Source organism: Vespa velutina, chromosome 16 (genome assembly GCF_912470025.1).
Source record: "Vespa velutina chromosome 16, iVesVel2.1, whole genome shotgun sequence".
In the NCBI taxonomy this organism is placed as follows: Eukaryota; Metazoa; Arthropoda; class Insecta; order Hymenoptera; family Vespidae; genus Vespa; species Vespa velutina.
This window is the reverse complement of record NC_062203.1, coordinates 4,023,056-4,042,048: the sequence shown is the minus strand read 5'-3', so window position 1 is coordinate 4,042,048 and position 18,993 is coordinate 4,023,056. Positions and strand designations below refer to the sequence as shown.

At 29.2% G+C, this 18,993-nt stretch overlaps 1 protein-coding gene and 1 long non-coding RNA gene across 6 annotated transcripts in view; one reads left to right on the top strand and one right to left on the bottom strand.

The window, feature by feature from the left end:
- Positions 1-3,862: 3,862 nt before the first annotated feature.
- Positions 3,863-18,993, bottom strand: part of LOC124954925 (GRAM domain-containing protein 2B-like) — a 44,935-nt gene continuing 29,804 nt past the window's right edge. For 2 of the 4 annotated variants that reach the window (XM_047508593.1, XM_047508596.1), the window contains 5 exons: positions 8,989-9,168; positions 6,493-6,646; positions 5,824-6,353; positions 5,013-5,280; positions 3,863-4,826 (listed from right to left, as the gene is read on the bottom strand). In XM_047508593.1, coding sequence (XP_047364549.1) covers positions 4,710-4,826; positions 5,013-5,280; positions 5,824-6,353; positions 6,493-6,646; positions 8,989-9,168 — 1,249 coding nt within the window. In that variant the 3' untranslated portion in view covers positions 3,863-4,709. Of the gene's footprint in view, positions 4,827-5,012; positions 5,281-5,823; positions 6,375-6,492; positions 6,647-8,988; positions 9,169-18,993 lie in introns of all 4 variants that reach the window. The other 2 variants (XM_047508592.1, XM_047508595.1) reach the window with 1 other exon arrangement.
- On the top strand, positions 8,995-15,671 carry LOC124954926. Of its 2 annotated transcripts, XR_007102712.1 has the most exons (5): positions 8,995-12,060; positions 12,461-12,527; positions 12,607-12,696; positions 12,770-12,888; positions 13,116-15,671. It is a non-coding gene; the product is annotated as an uncharacterized LOC124954926 (long non-coding RNA). The 2 variants fall into 2 exon arrangements; XR_007102713.1 differs by lacking the exon at positions 12,461-12,527.

Sequence of the window (18,993 nt, the reverse complement as noted above, 5' to 3'; positions counted from 1 at the left end):
ATATATAATAGTATATAAATAAGAACAAGGAATCGGTAACTTCTTCGCTACGGAATGCGGCAGCTAACGCATATTCAGCTTTCGCGGATTCAAATTTTTTTGTTTACATCTCTGTTTTTAGGTTTTGTTTTTCATTTCTTCCTTTCGTTTTCGCAACCTTTTTCCTTTCTCACTGAGCGTCGAACAAATTTAATCAATTCTAGGGAATTTCTTTGCTTTGTTTTCTTTTTTTTTTTTTTTTACATTTTTTCATTTTTCTAAATTTTTTTTTCTTTTTTCTCCTTTTTTTTTTTTTTTTTTTTTTTTTTTTTTTTGATTACAAGATATTATTAATCATCCAATTTCTCTATCGAATTTGGCACAAAATTAATTGGCTACTTCATTGATTGCGCTAGCGATAACTTTGACATTAAAATGCTACAAATTTTCGGAGACATTTTTATAAATGTCTCCTTTTTTTCTGTTTACTTGCGTGCGCGCGTGTGCTTGAGCGTGTGCTTGTGTGTGTGTGTGTGTGTGTGTGTGTGTGTGCGCATGTGTGAGCTTTTTTATTTTTTTTATTTTTTTTATTTTTTCTTCTTTTTTCCTTTGTTCGCAAATTTATGATAAGTGTGCATAACGTGTACAAAACTAATTTATCCGTACGTTAGAGAGAGAAAAAAAATATTCAAAAAAAAAAAAAAAAAAAGAAAGAAATAAATAAATAAATAAATAAATAAAAATAAATGTATATCGTATCTTATTTTTTATAAACCGTTTAAATGTGTTATTAGCTTCATTATCGGATTTTTTGTCGCTACTCATCTCTTTCTATTTCTTCAAAGTAATATATATATATATATCTTTGAACCCGCGATATGCTTAAGGAACGCAACATACATGACAAACATACTGACAAACATATTTGAATATACACGTGTACACATACACATACACACACATACGCACGCACACATTCTCTCTCTCTCTCTCTCTCTCTCTCTCTCTCTTTCTTTCTCTCTCTCTCTCTCTCTCTCTCTCTCTCTCTTTCTCTCATCAATCCTGATGCGTTAGCTCGCGTCTTTTTAAAAATCATATCTTATCCGAACGCACTTTGGGTTTCCGTTACAATGGCACGTGTTTAATTTTGATGCCTCGATTTATCTTCGCATTCCTGAATGATTCCAATGATTCCAATATATCATATCGAAAAAAATCGATTCGAGCGAATTTATGAATCGAGTTGCTCGTGTGAAAAAAACGAAATATTCATTGGACATATCTATCTTTCCGTATCTATATCAACGATGTTGTTCTAACAAAAAGATAAAAAAGAGAAAAAAGAAAAAAAAAAAAGAAACAAAACAAAAAGAAATTGAAAACAAACAAAAATACGATAAAAATCGTTGGAAAATCATTTCTACGTCGTTCGGTCATAAATTTAATTTCTCGTTCTCGTTCTCCCTTTCTCTCTCTCTCTCTCTCTCTCTCGACGCACTCTGATTAAACATTTTAAATAAATAAACGGATAATATATAAAGACGGACGTTCATTAAATTCAAATGTTAATAAGGAAACAACGAAACTTAAAAACACCTGAAATCTAACAAAATATCATCGATCATCGATCATCGATCATAACAATTATAATCTTAAATTCGAACGTATAATATGAATTAATCAACGAATAATTACACATAATATACATGTACATGCACGAAACTCAATATGTAAAGGAATTTCTCATTCTTTTCAGCCTTATATATACATATATATATATATAAGATTATATATATATACATATATATACATATATATATATATATATATATATATATATATATACACATAAGATTTTGTAAATATACATAGATATAGCTAATAATATAATAATTATTATAACTGCACTTTTCTTTGTTAGATCCCACGTTGTGCTCGAGGAAAATACGACCACGTTTTTCATTTTTTATTATTTTTTTTTTCCTTCTCTTTTTTTTTTTTACTGTCGAACACATGAAACATTTTCAACAATTAATATCATGATTATTATTATTATTATTATTATTATTATTATGATTATTATTATTATTATTATTATTATTATTATTATTATTACGAAAGTTCTTTTTCATTTTTAATTAAAACCCGTAGGACGCAATTACGGGGATGATGGTGAAAAAAAAAGAAAAAAAAAAAGAAGAAAAAAGAACAAAATTTACAAATCATGAAAAAGCGGTCGTGCATTCAACGAGATGCGTCCTCGATCCTATTATCACAGTCAATTGCCTATCTATCATCTTCATCATCATCATCATCATCATCATCATCATCATCATCATCATTATCATCATCATTATTATTATTATCATTATCATTATCATCATCACCATCACCATCACCACCATCATTATCATCATTATCATTATAATTATCATCTTTATATTCATCTTTTTCGTCATCTTATTCATCATCTTCTTATTCTTCTTCTTCTTCGTCCTTGTCTCGTACCATGAATTATTATTATTCTTTCTTATTTTTTTTTCTTTTTCTTTTTTTTTTTTTTTTTTTTTTTTTTTTTTTTCATTGGAAATACAATGAATAACATAACACCATTTTGAAACATACCTTCATATCCCAAACATTGAAAGCAAAAACACAACGAACGCGATAGACCGAGTACTATGTTTTCTCGGTGTGTAAAACATTAGATATTTCGCGATAACTATTTTTCTATGTGTCCCTCGATTTTCACCATAACAAAAGAGACAATTAAAGGACAAAAGAAAAAAAGAAAAAGGAAAAAGAAAAGAATTAAAAATTAATAAAATTTTCATGAATAAAATAATGATAATGATGATATAATAATAATAATAATAATAATAATAATAATAATAATAATAATAATAGTAATAATAATAATAATAATAATAATAATAATAATAATAATAATAATAATAATAATAATAATAATAATAATAATAACAGCAACAATAATAATAATAGGAACGTTCGTGTGCACGCGAGCACGGCGAGTACTACATAATTATTTCTTTTTTTATCATTATTATTTTTCTTTTTATCTTATTTTATTTATTTATTTATTTTCTTTTTTAACAATATCCACATCAGATCGGTTATGAAAAATCTTCAAGAACCGATTCGCTGTCGCACCACTTTCTTTTTTAATTTTTATTTTTTCTGTTTCTTTTCACAGTATTAAAACAACTTTCAAAAGTTATTATCGTCCTACATATAGATAATAATTCATGAAATTATGGCATTATTTTTGGCAAAAATATAAATTCAACTATGGTACGATGGTCGAACACGTTGTATAATAAAAGAAAAAAAAGAAAAAAAAAAAAGAAAAAAAAAAGAAAAAAAAAAAAAAAAAAAAAAGAAAGATGAAAAAAGAAACAAAAAACTAAAGGAAAAAAAACAAAATTAAGAAAAACAACGGCAATGCTCGACCAGCTAATGAATTCCATAATAATAATGGATATAAGTAGTAATCGCGAAATATGCAATTAATTCTATCTTTATGTATACATATTTGTTTGTTTGTTTGTTTGTTTGTTTGTTTGTTTTCTTTTTTACCAATATACATAATATACTATATATTTATGTGTGTGTATATTTTTTTTGTATAAGTGCATATACATAAGTTTTCTATACATATACGTATATAAACATATATATATATATATATATATATATATATATATATATATTATATATATATTTTATATATTATATATATTATATATATATAAATAAATTTATATATATATATATATATGCACATATATATATATATATATATATATATATATATATATATATATATACATATAGATATATACTTATATTTTGTTTCTTTTTGTTCATATGTATTTTATTTCGCACCAGGGAGCCTTAGTTACGCGTGACTAGTTTAAATAAACAAAAACCATTTTTTTCGTTCGTCGTTAAAAAGCACCACCATTTTTACTTTCATATCCTTTGTCAGTTTTTTTTTTTTTTTTTTTTTTTTTTCATCTTTCGACTTGTCATTTTGTCGTTTTTATTTTCATTAAAAAATCTCTTTCTCTCTCTCTTTCTCTCTCTTTCTCCCTCTATACATAACAATTTTTCTAAGTCATTTAATAAAACCACTTACGAGTAACAACGAACGATACAAAACGCCAGAATGTAAAGAAAAGAAAAAAAGGCGAAGTGGACTATCGTGATGACGGTGATGGATGTGGTGTGAGGGTTGTGGGGTAGAACATATACACATATATATATATATATATATATATATATACATATACATATACATATACACATATATATATATATATGTATGTATATAAAGAAAGGATATAGTCACCATAAAATCGAAAAATTCACTCGTCTTTTTTTCATGGCTGAACTGCCTACGAATGTCATTACCCACCCCCCGCCCACGCTCCCGTTCTTCTTTTTTCTTGTTTTGTTGTTGTTGTTTCTTTTTTTTATTTTTTTTTTTTTTTTATTTTTTTTTTTTTGGTAGCTGGAAGTTCTAATCATAATGGTGCTAAACGATAATATTTTATCATCAATGATCATCCATTCGGTGATCGCCATAATCGTCTCGCATGAAGAAGACTACGAGACGACACGTTTCATACGCTAGCAAGGCGACGGGTATTCGTATAATTATTTGGTTTAATGATATTGTTATTATTATTATTTATCCACCCCGGGGGCTAACTTGGCGCATCTTCTGGTTCTACCGGTCCTCCGGATACAGCTGCCGATCCTCTTTCACTAGCTTGACTCATTGCTACAAATTGTTGCGACAACGTTTGCAAACTTTGGCGGACCTAAAGAATGGATTAAAAATACAATGTCAGATATGTTAAAATATTATTTAAATATTTATATTAAATATATTTCTTAGAATATTTATTAATTATTTATATTTGTATATATATATATATATATATATATATATATATATATATATCTTTGTGTCTGAGTATGACAAACATGAAATGCATAAATTTTACCTTAGCAATCTGATCGAGATTCGAATTGAGATAATGCAAGAGTCGATCATGCGTAAAATGTTCCGGCGAGACAAGAGGATGATTTAGATATGCCGTATGCAATCTATCGATACGGAACATCATCATCGCTGCCGAAACATACAAAGCTGCTAGGACCACAACCAATATAGCAATTACTGTACCAGGCTTCAATCCACCAACAAAAAATGTACCAAAGGAACGAGATTTGTTAGGTGAGATCGGTATCGATGGTGTCACTGAATCCATTCTAAAATAATAAAGAAGAAGAAGAATTAGAAAATGAGAAAGGAAGAAAAAAAAATAATAATAATAATAACAACAACAACAACAACAACAATGAGCAGAGAGCACCGTAGACGACATCAAGGAATGTAAAAGATTTTCCAATAATTCCTGTGTCCTACTTCGTTCTACAGGGTGAGCCATTGTGATTTCAACAATTTTAGACTAATTTTTATTCATTCATTTATTTATACTTGTTAAGCCTAGACATTGTAAAAGATTTTAGTTGAAAAAGTCTAGGAAGAGAATAATCGATACATTCTTTTGTTTGATTTTTTTTTCTTTTTTTTCCTTTTTTCTTTTTTTAAATCGCCTACAAACTTATAAGTCATCCCGTACGGTCTAGCATCTCTGACAAGCATCTCATCTTTGAAATAAGTAGGTCTAGTGTGTAGGCACAACGTATTTGTGATGTGTGTGTGTGTATGTATATAAAGAACAAGAAAAAGGACAGATAGTTAGATAGATAGATAGATAGATGAATGTAAAAAAAAAAAAATGTACCAACCTGGTATTAGGAACAGGAGTATGACTTGGTCTAGAAATAGTAGGTGATAAACCATCGGTATCGGTACAAACAGTTGGTGGTCTCGAAGCGGTTTGATCGGTGCCGCTTTCTGACATACTCGAATCATCTTCCTCAGGATTAACTTCCGAATCGTCGACCAGCAACGTATCCGGTGGTAATAATTTTGCCTCATCGGGAAGTGGTAATACGTCCGGTGAAGCTCTTGGTATTATTGCTTCGTCCCAAACCTGTTTCATCAGTTTAAAGGTCGAATCTCTCGATAGTAAAGAACAGAAAACGTGTCTTTCATCCTCGGTCGCTACTGCGACAGCATTTGGAATGATCTTAGCCGTCTTCTCTTTACTGATCTTCAACACCGAGGCCGTTGGTATTAACAACTTTGTAACGTAACCGAAAACGTTGCTATAGAAGGCGAAATAATTCGGTGTTATGTAAAGGTGACCTTGAAGTAGGATATCGCCCACCAGCGCACAACTGTAGTAATTTAATACACGTTCATCCGCGGCTACCTGATGTCGAAATTTTGAAGACTATATATTAGCACTGACTAACTGTCCTTTCGTAAATTTCAATAAAATTTTATAGCAAAAAAAAAAAATATATATATATATATATTATTTAATTTTTATTAATATTTATTAATTTTACCTGAGTAAAATGCCGATGAAATTTCTTTTGTCTTGCACTACTAGTGGACGATGGCGAGGATCTTGATGAAGATCTACTGATCTTCGCCGGTGTTTGAACAATACCACCGGCTGCCATCGATGGAGTACTCCTGCTCAATGGCTTTGATAGCTGACTGAAAATGAAATGGTGAAAAGATTATAAGAAAAATGCGAACGAAAAATAATACTTTTGTACTGTACTTTAATTAAATGAAATGAATAATTCACTCGGTATACGTATGAATAGATGTATAACAATATAAAGTTAGCTTTTTGAAGGTTTCTTCATATAAACTATATTCTTCTATAAACTATATTCCAATAACACGATTTATTTGTAATTTTCTCCACGGAAATGTAAGAATGACTTTTATAATGGAATTATACATTTTGATAGCATTTTCGTAATCGAGCATTATCGATCTGCTTTTTATCGCTATGGCTAATGAAAAAATTTATAATTCATTCGTATATATACATACGTATTACATATTAGAAACGAATATATGTATGATCTTTATTACATATGTATATATGTACGTATTATATACATATGTGCATCATTTATATATATATATATGTATTATACTTATATATTATGTTGGAAACTATGAAGCGGGCGTTGAATGAAAATAAATAATTAAACAAAAACGCCCGTTTCATAGTTTCCAACCTAATATATATATATATATATATATATGTTCGAGTAAATGGAAATTATATTCAATTATTATCCATATCTTATAAAACAACATGGAATGCACAAATGTATCGATCATATTTAGAAATAATATATATTTTATTATTATTTACGACTAGGATAATGTAAAATTACTGTTACTTTAGATTTTCATCGATAACAATTTTCAAAAGCAATCATTTCTAATAAAAATAAATATAATAAATATATGTAATAAATAATTCGAATACATAGATGATATAAAACTTTGACATCAAGAGAAACACGTAAACGCGCACGCTCAAATACACAAAGACACACAATTTTTGATTTATTAATAAACTTAACATTTTGATCTTCATATATATATATATATATATATATATATATATATATATATATATATATATGTATATAAGGAGATAATGTATAAAAATATAAAAGTATTTAACTCATTTAAATTTTTGCTGATATTACTTGGCACCGAATCATGTCTGGAAATTTTTGGTTTTATAGTAGCACCCCACAAATCGTTGCTCCAAACGACGAACTTGTATCCTTGCATCTTGTCGTCTCAAATTTGATCCGCCGAACCGAATCGAATCGAATCGAAATTGAATCGAAAGAGCAATTAGGATTATTATAATAACACGTTTCCTTTGTTATCGTATCCCCTTCTTTTTTTCGGATACGCCAAAGGAAATAAACTCGAAATTGACACTGAATCAACAAAAAAACAAGAAAAAAGAAAACGAAAAAGAAAAATCAAACAAGAAGAGAAAAGAAAGGAAAACAAATTAAATTAAATTAAATTAAATTAAATTGAACAAAAAACACACGCGCAGATGAAAGCGGACACGCGCGCGCACACTCTATTTCTTCTAAAAATTCTTTAAATTTAATGTCAGCTTTTAACAATATAACTTCGTTCTCGATCATCGTAGGTTTAACAATATATAAAACGTTTACTCGCGTTCCATCGATCTTGTCTTCCCGATTTTCGATAAGACACAATATCACGATTCAAGTGAGACATCCGTAATGCTTATCGAGAGAGTCACAGGTGGAAGAAGACCTAACTTTATCTAACTAGATCAACGGCTCGTTGATTGATATCTTTCATACTTAAATGAAACGAGAAAGAAAAAGAAAAAGGAAAAAAAAGAAGCAAACAATATTCTTAACAGTATGAAGTATAGATTCTTTTTGGCAGTTGATATAAAAGTTTTTTTTATATAAAGACTGATAGGGATACAATGTAACTGATGGAAGGTGAGAATGGGTGGAATATTTATATCTACGAATTAATAAAAATAAGATCTATCGATCTATCGATTTATATCAATCTATCAATTTATCTATCTATCGATTTTAACTCCACTTTTATTGCTATGTTTACGAATGCAAATGACAATTATCAGGAAAAGTAATTGATTTTTCTACTTTGATAAACGGCCGAGAGATCAAAGAAATAAAATGACAATCAGAAGAACTCCGATGACTAATTTCCGGATGATGATTTATATATAAATATATATATATATATATATATATATATATATATAAATATATTACATTTTCTCTGACTCTCCTTATCCTCCCAAGCAACTTCTATCAGGTGTGTAAATAATAACAACAATGTTGTTTTCGTAAGAGAAAGCACAGGTGTTTCGTTATCACAAAATTCCGAGATCTTATCGATCCTTATAGATGGATCATTTCGAAGAAAAAGTAAAAGTATAAATTTGATGAATCATGTTCTTTTTTTTTTTCCTTTTTCACACGATTTCAACTCACCTGTCATTACATCTCAGTGCCGCATGACTCGGACTCCTTGGTGGTTGGGAAACTTGGATATTAGTGACAACGGTAAGCTGAGAAGGACTGATTGATTGTTGGCCCGTTTGCGGTACCCCAGGTGTTGTAGTTTGAAGCGGTGTACTTGGCGCCGAACGTGCTCCTATGGACCCCGCAGACCTAATAAAATACAACAATGTTTATTATCATTCATTATCGATCTTAGTTATCTGTTAACGTTGATTAGAAATTTTCCTTTTTATATAATGGTATTAACGATGCTTTTATATCGACGCGAATGAGATAACATTTGTGAAATATTAAAATGTCACTTTAAATAATGATAATAATAATGATAATATAATAATATTATTATTTTGAATTGTTTTTATTATTATTATTATTATTATTATTATTATTATTATTATTATTATTGTTGTTGTTATTATTATTATTGTTAGGAAATATAACGTTCGTTATGATTATCTATATATACGACAGATTGATTCGTTAACGTTGAATTAGAAAATGTTTAGAAAATATTAGCACGCGCATTTTTATCGATCCAATCGAAATAACGTTAATTATTCGATATCGATCGAATTATTTCTATAAATGCTTGAATTTTTACCTTGCTCTCGTAATTGTACCAGATGATAGGCAAAAATCTATCAAAGCTCGTGTTTCGAACTCCATCATTCTTATTATCAGGTCACAAGGATCGTTAGATTAAAAAATTTATTACGTTTTTAAAAGAAGGGGGGAAAAAAAAAGAGAAAAAAGAAAATAAAAAAAAGAAGAAAAAAGTTAGAAGCTCCAAATTCTCCTGTCAAAAATTGTATCTCAAACGTTGATTGTCACCTATCAACAATCGACGCGAGAATCTAATTATTTCTAATGCATATAAGAAAGGATATATCTCTCGTTTATATTAAAATTTCGAGATATTTATCATCGTCATTTAATAAAAGCCACGTTCGTATCGGCACTTTTTAAACATCGTTCTTCTCGATGATCTAACTCTCGCCCCTAATGTTTTCATTACCAAACGCGCGATAAATATGAAACTCATTTTATAGGTGAAAAGTGCGAGAATAAGGAAAAATAAGAGATACGATAATAATATATTAAATAATAATTCTAACGACGATCTCACCGATCAACGGTGTTAGATAAATTTTGATAAGAGAAAAAAGAAAAAAGGAAAATGGAAAAAAATCCGTAATGAATTATAATTACAGATTTAAAGGAGAAAGAAGGAAAGAAATGGAAGAAAAAAAAAAGAAAAGAAAAAAAAAGGAAAAACTAATATATCGTAAAGAATTAGAATAATAAATCATAAAGAATTGGAAATTAGATATGTTAAACGTAAAGAATTAGAAACTAAACACTGCGATTTTATAATTCAGCCTTCCGCGGACCAGCCGGGTTATAAGACTGACTTGATTTCGACTCGTATGTCTTATACATACATAGAGACAGAAAAAGAGAGAAAGAGAGAGAGAAAGAAAGAAAGAAAGAGAGAGAGAAAGAGAAAGAGACAGACAGACAAAAGAAAAAAAAAGAAAACATCCACCACCTTTGTTCTCTCGACCTCTTGACCTTCTTAATCATTAATCTCCTCTACGCACTCTTTTTAACTCCTACCCAACTTCTCAAGGTAGAACGATATCACTTGGCTTATTCAGTTTGCGATATTATAAAGTCAATAGGGGGACAAAAAACAAAAAGAGATAAAAATAAAAAAATTAGGAAAATTCATTCTCTCGAACAATCGAAGATTCATTATAATAAATTTTAATAATCTTCTTGTTTATCTATCATATACAAATACATTTCTTTTTCTCTTTTCGTCGAATGCAATTATCAATTTTATACTATCATACAAATTGTAACGACAAACAAATTGTTACTCTTTCGTATGAAGGAAAAAATAAGAGTGAGAAAAAAAAGAAAGATAAAAGGATAATAAAAACAAAAACAAAAAAATAAAAGATGTAAAATAAAAAAAAAAAAAAAAAAAAAAAAAAAAAAAAGAAAAGAAATAATAAAATAAGATAAATAAAAAGGATGTATGAAATTTCAGTTGAGAAATCGATTTTAGTCGATCGATCGAAACCGATAAAATGATCGATCAATTTAAATATCTACGATCTCTGAACACACCCTATGTAATAATGATTATTTATACATGCATGCACACACACACACACACACACACACACACATATTTATAATAACTAATACTTGTGATTATCTTATATCACATGGGGGGTCACGGACATATCTAAAAAATCAATTGCATTTCTCGTATCGTTCCCTGTAAGTGTTAATAAAACTCTACCTTCTTTTGCTTTACTTGTTTCTTACTTTTTCTGCCCCTTTTTTTCTTCCTTCGTCATTGTCCACAACATTTATCTTACATTATTAAGATACACCAGGTGTTCTTCTTTCTATACTTTATTCCGAAGGACATTGAATGACGTCATGCACTAGATACGCCCGAATTATCGACAAGTTTTATCAATTTTTATGTAATACATGATATACGTATATATATATGAAAAATGGAGAGAGAGAGAGAGAGAGAGAGAGAGAGAGAGAAAGAGAGAGAGAAGAAGAAGATATATACTCGTATTAAGTAGAAATACTTAGATGATATGTTCAGTCTACGTTTGTGCAACGTTCGAGGCACAATAACGTTGTTTAGATTTTCTATTCTTTTTTTTTTTTTCTTTTTTTCTTGTTTTTTTTTTTTTTGAAAATATACACTCTCTCTTTCTCTTGTTTCGTATTAAAACATCGTTGAAATGCAACTAAAAAAATGCGGTCGTTACTGTTTCGTTAGTATGTATTCGTGAATGATGATAAAGCACGATTAAATTTAAAACCGTTTCCGCCCACATTTTCATAATGAAAAATAAAAACAACCATGTGTTTCCATTATACAGTTATAATAGTGGAGTTATAAATCGATGCAACTGACAACTGACTGAAAAAAAAAGTTTATTATAGACTTTTTTTATATAGATTAAAATCTATTGTTACAAATTATGGGCCAAAAGTTTCTAGGTTTGTAATTTTTATGAAAAAAAAAAAAAAAAAAAAAAAAAAAAAAAATGTTTGAATAAATAAAAAGAAATTGATTTTTAATTATCGTTTAAAAGTACACTTTAAGCTCACTTTGTACATTAATAAGGTACATCGATAAATTTGTTGCTTTTTTCTCTCTCAATTTAAAAATGAAGAACAAAAAAGAAATAAATCGTTGATAAAAACCTGCATGAAATATTTTTGAAGCACGATTTACGTTTTCACGTATTGAAAGTATTTTCCAAATACAATTCTCTGATCGAGAATGAAAAATAAATATCTTCTTTCTTTTCTTTTTCTTCTTTTTCTTCTTTTTCTCTCGAAATAAATCGATTGTAATAACGAAAGTTAAAAAAAATATCTTTCGGGTTCGATTTAGATTTTTTTACATTTTCAAATATTTTCAAAACAAATTCCTGAAGAGTTTTCTTTCGATACGTTTCAAGGTATGGCCTCGACCTCATCATAGTTTTATTAAGTACGTGTACGTTAGCGTAAACATTTATTTTTGTCTTTTTTTTGCAGGAGAAAGAAAAAATACATTTTCTTTTATTTCAAGGATTGTGTTTACATTGATACACTGAATGGACGACAGATAATCGAAAATATAAACAAGTATATCGATCAATATGTATATATATATATGTATATATAAATATATCTATCTATCTATTATTTTTGTTTCTAGATCAATCTTATGAGTTGGCGGAGCTTCGGAATATCGATCATTCTTGAAAAGGTCGTATTTGTCAATATATGTCGATATTCTCCATGATAAAAAGTCAACGAGATTTCTTTGAAAGATTTGTAAGCTTATATCGTTTCATTAATCAATTAGAAAATTATTGGAAATAAAATATCGTATAATATCTTTTCTTAATTATTATTTTATAATATTTATCTTTTTTATTATTAATTTATATTTTGTTTTTAAGTGAATTATAATATTTTTAATTAAATATATTTAATATTAAAATGACTTATCGTTGAATTAACATTATAATTATAAATAACATTCAATTTTTTTCTTTTAGACGATCTATTAACTTCTCACATATATCGAAGAATATATATATATATATATATATATATATATATATATATATATGTTTCTTTAATTTAAAACAAGATTAAAAGAAAAGAAAGAAAGAAGAGAGAAAACGTCATTAGAAAATGAATTTGAAGATTTGAAAATGTCGACAAAATTTCTAACTCTGTACGAAGCATGAATCTTACGCGGTCGGCTAAGCGTATGCATTATTTTTAGAATTCACGCTCTGCGTTTAACGCATGCACGTGGATACAGCGTTTGTACAACGTTATGGAGAAGAAGAATAAGAGGAATAAGAATAAGAATAAGAAGAAAAAGAAAACGATAAAGAGAAACAAGAAGAGGAAGAAGAAAAAGAAGAAGAAGAAGAAGAAGAAGGAAAAGAAGAAGAAACAGTAAAATATAAGAAAAATAACAGAAAGGAGACGAATTGGGTATATACCTACTTATGTATGCGTTGACTTAACGATAAGAAAGAATGAATACGAAATACGATATCCCGAATCTTATATACTTATTCAGATTTATTCCAAAAAGAAAAAAAGGTGAAAGAAAAAAAAAAAGAACGAAAAAAAAAACCAATTAGCATACGACCAAAAAAAGAGAATTACCACGACAATACAATGGGGAGAATCGAATTTGACGCAACTACTTGTCGTCGTGCAATAAACAAATTTATTCTGATATTGATCGATCGACCCTCCTTTTAAGAAGCGAAAGAAAGAAGAAAAAGGAAAAGAAAAATAAAAGACAACGGCTTGATTATGCATCGAGCGAGACTATCTCAATATGCTATCTATCGGTTCATTTCCAAATACAGCACGTCCACATCAATCGAATTGATTATGGAATAGTACATACGTCAGTGATGAGATGTTCTTCTGTTTTATAATCGTGCGCACGTAGAACAAAACGCGATTCGTTTTTTTTTTTTAATGAGCCTACGAAATTGTCAATCAATGTAAGAATCAACTAAGTTGATTATATTTATATTGTTTATATTTACGAGTGTCGAGTAGCGGTCGACAAAATGCATGTCGAATAGCAGTCGACAATGTACATGTTGCGTAGCAGTCGACAATGTGCATGTCGAGTATCGGTCGACAATGTGCATGTCAAATATCGGTCGACAAAGTGCATGTCGAGTATCGGTCGACAATGTGCATGTCGAGTAGCGGTCGACAATGTGCATGTCGAATATCGGTCGACAATGTGCATGTCGAGTATCGGTCGACAATGTGCATGTCGAGTATCGGTCGACAATGTGCATGTCGAGTAGCGGTCGACAATGTGCATGTCGAGTATCGGTCGACAATGTGCATGTCGAGTATCGGTCGACAATGTGCATGTCGAGTATCGGTCGACAATGTGCATGTCGCATAGCGGTCGACAATGTGCATGTCGAGTATCGGTCGACAATGTGCATGTCGAGTATCGGTCGACAATGTGCATGTCGCGTAGCGGTCGACAATGTACATGTCGCGTAGCGGTCGACAACATACATGTCGCGTAGCGGTCGACAACATACATGTCGAGCCACACTCGACAATCTTTGATGAATTACATCGTAGACTCTTAGCACATTGACAAATTATTTTCTAGACTTTTTTCTTTCTAAACTTTTTTCGTATATTTCTAATAATGCATTAATCCTTACCAAAAAAAAAAAAAAAAGAAAAATAGATTTTAAAAATACTTTTATTAATTAAAGTATATAATATAGGGCGGATCAAAAGCTCCTAAGTTATTGTAAAAAAGAGAAAAAAAAAAATCGACTACTCTTCTTTGAAACTTTTATCAGACCTCGTAGTTACGTTTGTATAATAGATAATTTTATAATCTAAAAGATAAAAAAAATACAGAAAATTTGCCTAACCAGTCTTGAAGAAGAGCGTAACTGATTTTTAAAATTGCTTAGAAAATTTTTGCATAACTTATGAAAGCGTAGGAACTTGTATTTTCTAAGAGAAAGGTGCTTCCATAAACTTCTCGATAGTTTGATCTTAAATTCGAACTTGTTCTCTCTCTTTCTCTCTCTCTCTCTTTCTCATATCATCAGTATAGTTTTTCATTCTCTTTGCTTTTCCCATTCTTTCATTTTCTTACTTTTTCAAATCAAGACCGTAATACATTATGAACAAATCGGAAGATTTAGTTTAGCGATCGACATTTCAATATATCGATAGGATTGGTCCGATTTTTCAACGCTCTTCTTTCCATTCAATAATAATTATTCTTAATCATCGAGAGAAATGAGGCGATCGACTTTAAATTAATCAGAGCATAGACCGGTATTTCCTGTTTTGCTATTGTGCTTCCTTCTTTTTAAAGAGTGAAAAAAAAATCAAAACAAAAATAAAAGCAAAAGATGACAAAAAGAAATAAATCGTAAACAGTATTAATATTCAGTCGATGATTCGATTCTATTCCTTCCTGGAGAAATTGTCTCTTAAATATTAGCTCACATTCTCTACTATAATAAACGACATGTGTATATATGAAATATATATATATATGTGTGTGTGTGTGTGTGTGTGTGTGTGTGTGTGTGTGTATGTGAATATGATGTTAACATCTTCTTCTCGCATGCTCACTTTTGAACTCTGATAATCATTGAAACGGGGTCATTGTCTCTAGTTGATCCCACTATCTTCTTTTAGATAATAATAGTCGGCCTTTGAACTTCTCTTCTAACACATGTTTGTCTCTTCAAAAATAGACAATTTTAAAAGACACTTTTCGTCTTTTTTCCTTTTCTCTTTTTTCTTTTTTTTTTTTTTTTTTGAATTACGAACAATCATTATCGCTGCGTAGATACAAACTTTTGCGAGAAATATAAACATTACTTGTATATGGATTTCTTGCTATTTAAAAAAAAGAAAAAAAAAAAAAGAGAGAAAAAAAAAGAAAAAAGAAAAAAAAAAAAGAATAAAAAGGAAAAAGAAAAGAAAAAAAAAGAAGAATAGTAAAAATTAGATCTCTCTCTACCACCTATATATTTACTGCGAAGTGAACAGTGACTATGTACGCACGAGTATCGCATAACGTAATAGCGAGCATTATCGTTCATTTCCGGTGACGATGACGAGATCGCAAAGTTCGAGTTATACGTGTATATATATATATATATATATATATATATATATATATATATATATATATATATATATATATATTACATACAATTCGTGTGCGAATCCAGTACGATCGAAGTCAGAGGAAGAAAAAAAAAAAAAGAAGAAGGAAGATGAAACCATAGGAATAATAAAAATTTTCATTTTTCATTGTCGAAAGTAAAATAACGATATTACCTATTCCTCGTATTATTCCATTCGTTAATCGAACGAACGAATTAATTATTTCACGATCTTTATCGAAGAAAGGAAAAAAGAAAAGAAAGAGAAGAAAAGAAAAATGGAAGAAAGAAAAAAAGAAAGGAGAAGAAAAAATAAAAGAAAGAAGAAAAATGAAAGTCATCGCAAAATAATCGATGAAACTAATTGATACGTAACGGGCACACATCGTGGTCGTTTTCATATCTACATAACTTAATGAAATATCAAATAAATTATCAGTACGAAAATCGATGTACCAACAATATCGAAAGTGCATTCAATGACGAGGAAAAGAAAAAAGAACGAACGAACGAACGATTAAGAAAAGTGCTTTCTTGCGTAATTAAATTCTTTCTTTTTATTTTCTTTTTTTTTTCTTTTGTTTATGCTTTCAATTTCCAAACGTTCACAAGTCATATGCAAAAAAAAAAAAAGAAAAAGGAAAACAAAAAAAAAAAACAAGAAAGTTAATTTCAAACAATTATATAATCTTTACAATCCTAATAAAAAGTAAAAAGGAAGGAGAAAAAAAAAATATATATATATATATAATAGTTTTCGCTAAATAGTAATCGAGTTTTAAAATTATCTGAGAACGTTTTCTATATTTTTTTTTTTTTTCTTTCTTTCTTTTATCTTTAGACTCCTACTTTGAAACTTCTGGGCCCATTCTGTAGATATATATGCACGCATATACATACATACATATAAACATACTTATATGAAAATCGAAGGATGCGTTTAATGCATATGTATGTATACTTATGAAGACCTCGTTACTATTTTTTTTGTTTTATTATTAAAGATTCTTTAACTCGAAATAATACATACACACACACACACACATATATATATTTTATAGATCGTTTTTTGCAATGGTTACATATACTTACAAAAATTAATATTTTCTTTGTTTGCAATGTGAAAGGACGCGATAAATATATAACATATATGTGTGTGTGTGTGTGTGAGTGAGTGTATAAATATAAATAGATACATTAACTGGCACATGGTTTCAAGAGAATTAGGTTTACGTTCGGCTCGAACGAAGGGAAATAATAAATGGGATAATCGGGATAGAAAGACCGAGATAGTGCATATATCGTTGTACGTTCGACTTTGCAGAGGTTGCCCGCAAAATCCATTAAGTAAAGAGGTCAGCGAGCAGAGAAGGTCATCTCTGCCTCTGTCTCTCTTTCTCTACACATACACACACACACACACACACACTCTCTCTCTCTCTCTCTGTCTTTTTTTCTGAGAACAATTCGAGCGTAGGAAAGGTATTGAACACCTACGCTTTCGAATCATCTTCGTTCGATTCTTTTTCTTGAGAACAATAACCATGAAATTTCATTTGACTTTTCGATAATATTTTTGAATGACTATTACTATCAAAAAAAGAGAGAGAAAAAAAGAGAGAGAGAGAGAGAGAGAGAGAGAGAGAGAGAGAGAGAGAGAGAGAGAGAGAGATAGAGACGTGTATGTCATTTTTTATTTTATTATTCGATCAGACTTTTCCAACATTTTAAAATAGACAAACACTCAAGGATGCAGTTTATTCACTGATAGATATAATGTTGAATTTGTGAGAAGAAAATTCTCAAGGCCGATCATATTGATAATGAAATAGCTTCGTTTCGGAGAAAAGACACTCGAGGAAAAGAGAAAGAGAAAGAGAAAGAGAAAGAGAGGAGAGAGGAGAGAGAGAGAGAGAGAGAGAGAGAGAGAGAGAGAGACTGAGATACCAAGTATACTATTTTCAAAAAGATTTAAACCGTATCATAGAATATAGATATACGTATTTATCTATTTACGTACATATGTATGTACGTATGTATATCGTAATAGATCTTTTTTTAAATATCGTTTACTCATCGTAATACACTTAACTCTCTAACTACGTTAATTAACTTTAATGTTCCGTTTGACCCGATCTATGAACAAGTTCAATAAGTACTTGATTTTCGTTAGATCAAACGAAGTATTTAGTATTAGTGTGCTTAAATAACGATCACGGATAACTAAACGTTTAAAACTAATCTCCTAAGCTTATATATAACATCGAAGAGAATTATTAAAAAAAAAAAAAATCTTTTCCAATGAAAAAAATTCTTTATTTTTTAAGCGTATAATTTTAATTCTTTATGTGTGTGCGTGTGTACGTGCGTGCGCCAGCGCGGGCGCACATGTTGAATGTGATATGACAATTATTGATTAAACTAATCGTACATTGACCAATTATTTCATAAAACTTAACATCATAGTTATCGTTTGAAAATAATTTTTAATAATAATCACGAAAAAAAATAGCAATCAAATATGATAATAATAGAAACAAGTTTTATCGGCAAATGGCAATTAGCACTAATGAATGACTGACAATAATTGAAGAAAAAGAAAAGAAAAGAAAAGAAAAAAAGAAAAGAAAAGAAACAAGAAAAAGAAAAAGAAAAAGAAAATTAAGGCAATTATATAAAGTCAAGAATTTTATTGAAATGGTCGAATAGTATTTAGTAGGGTACT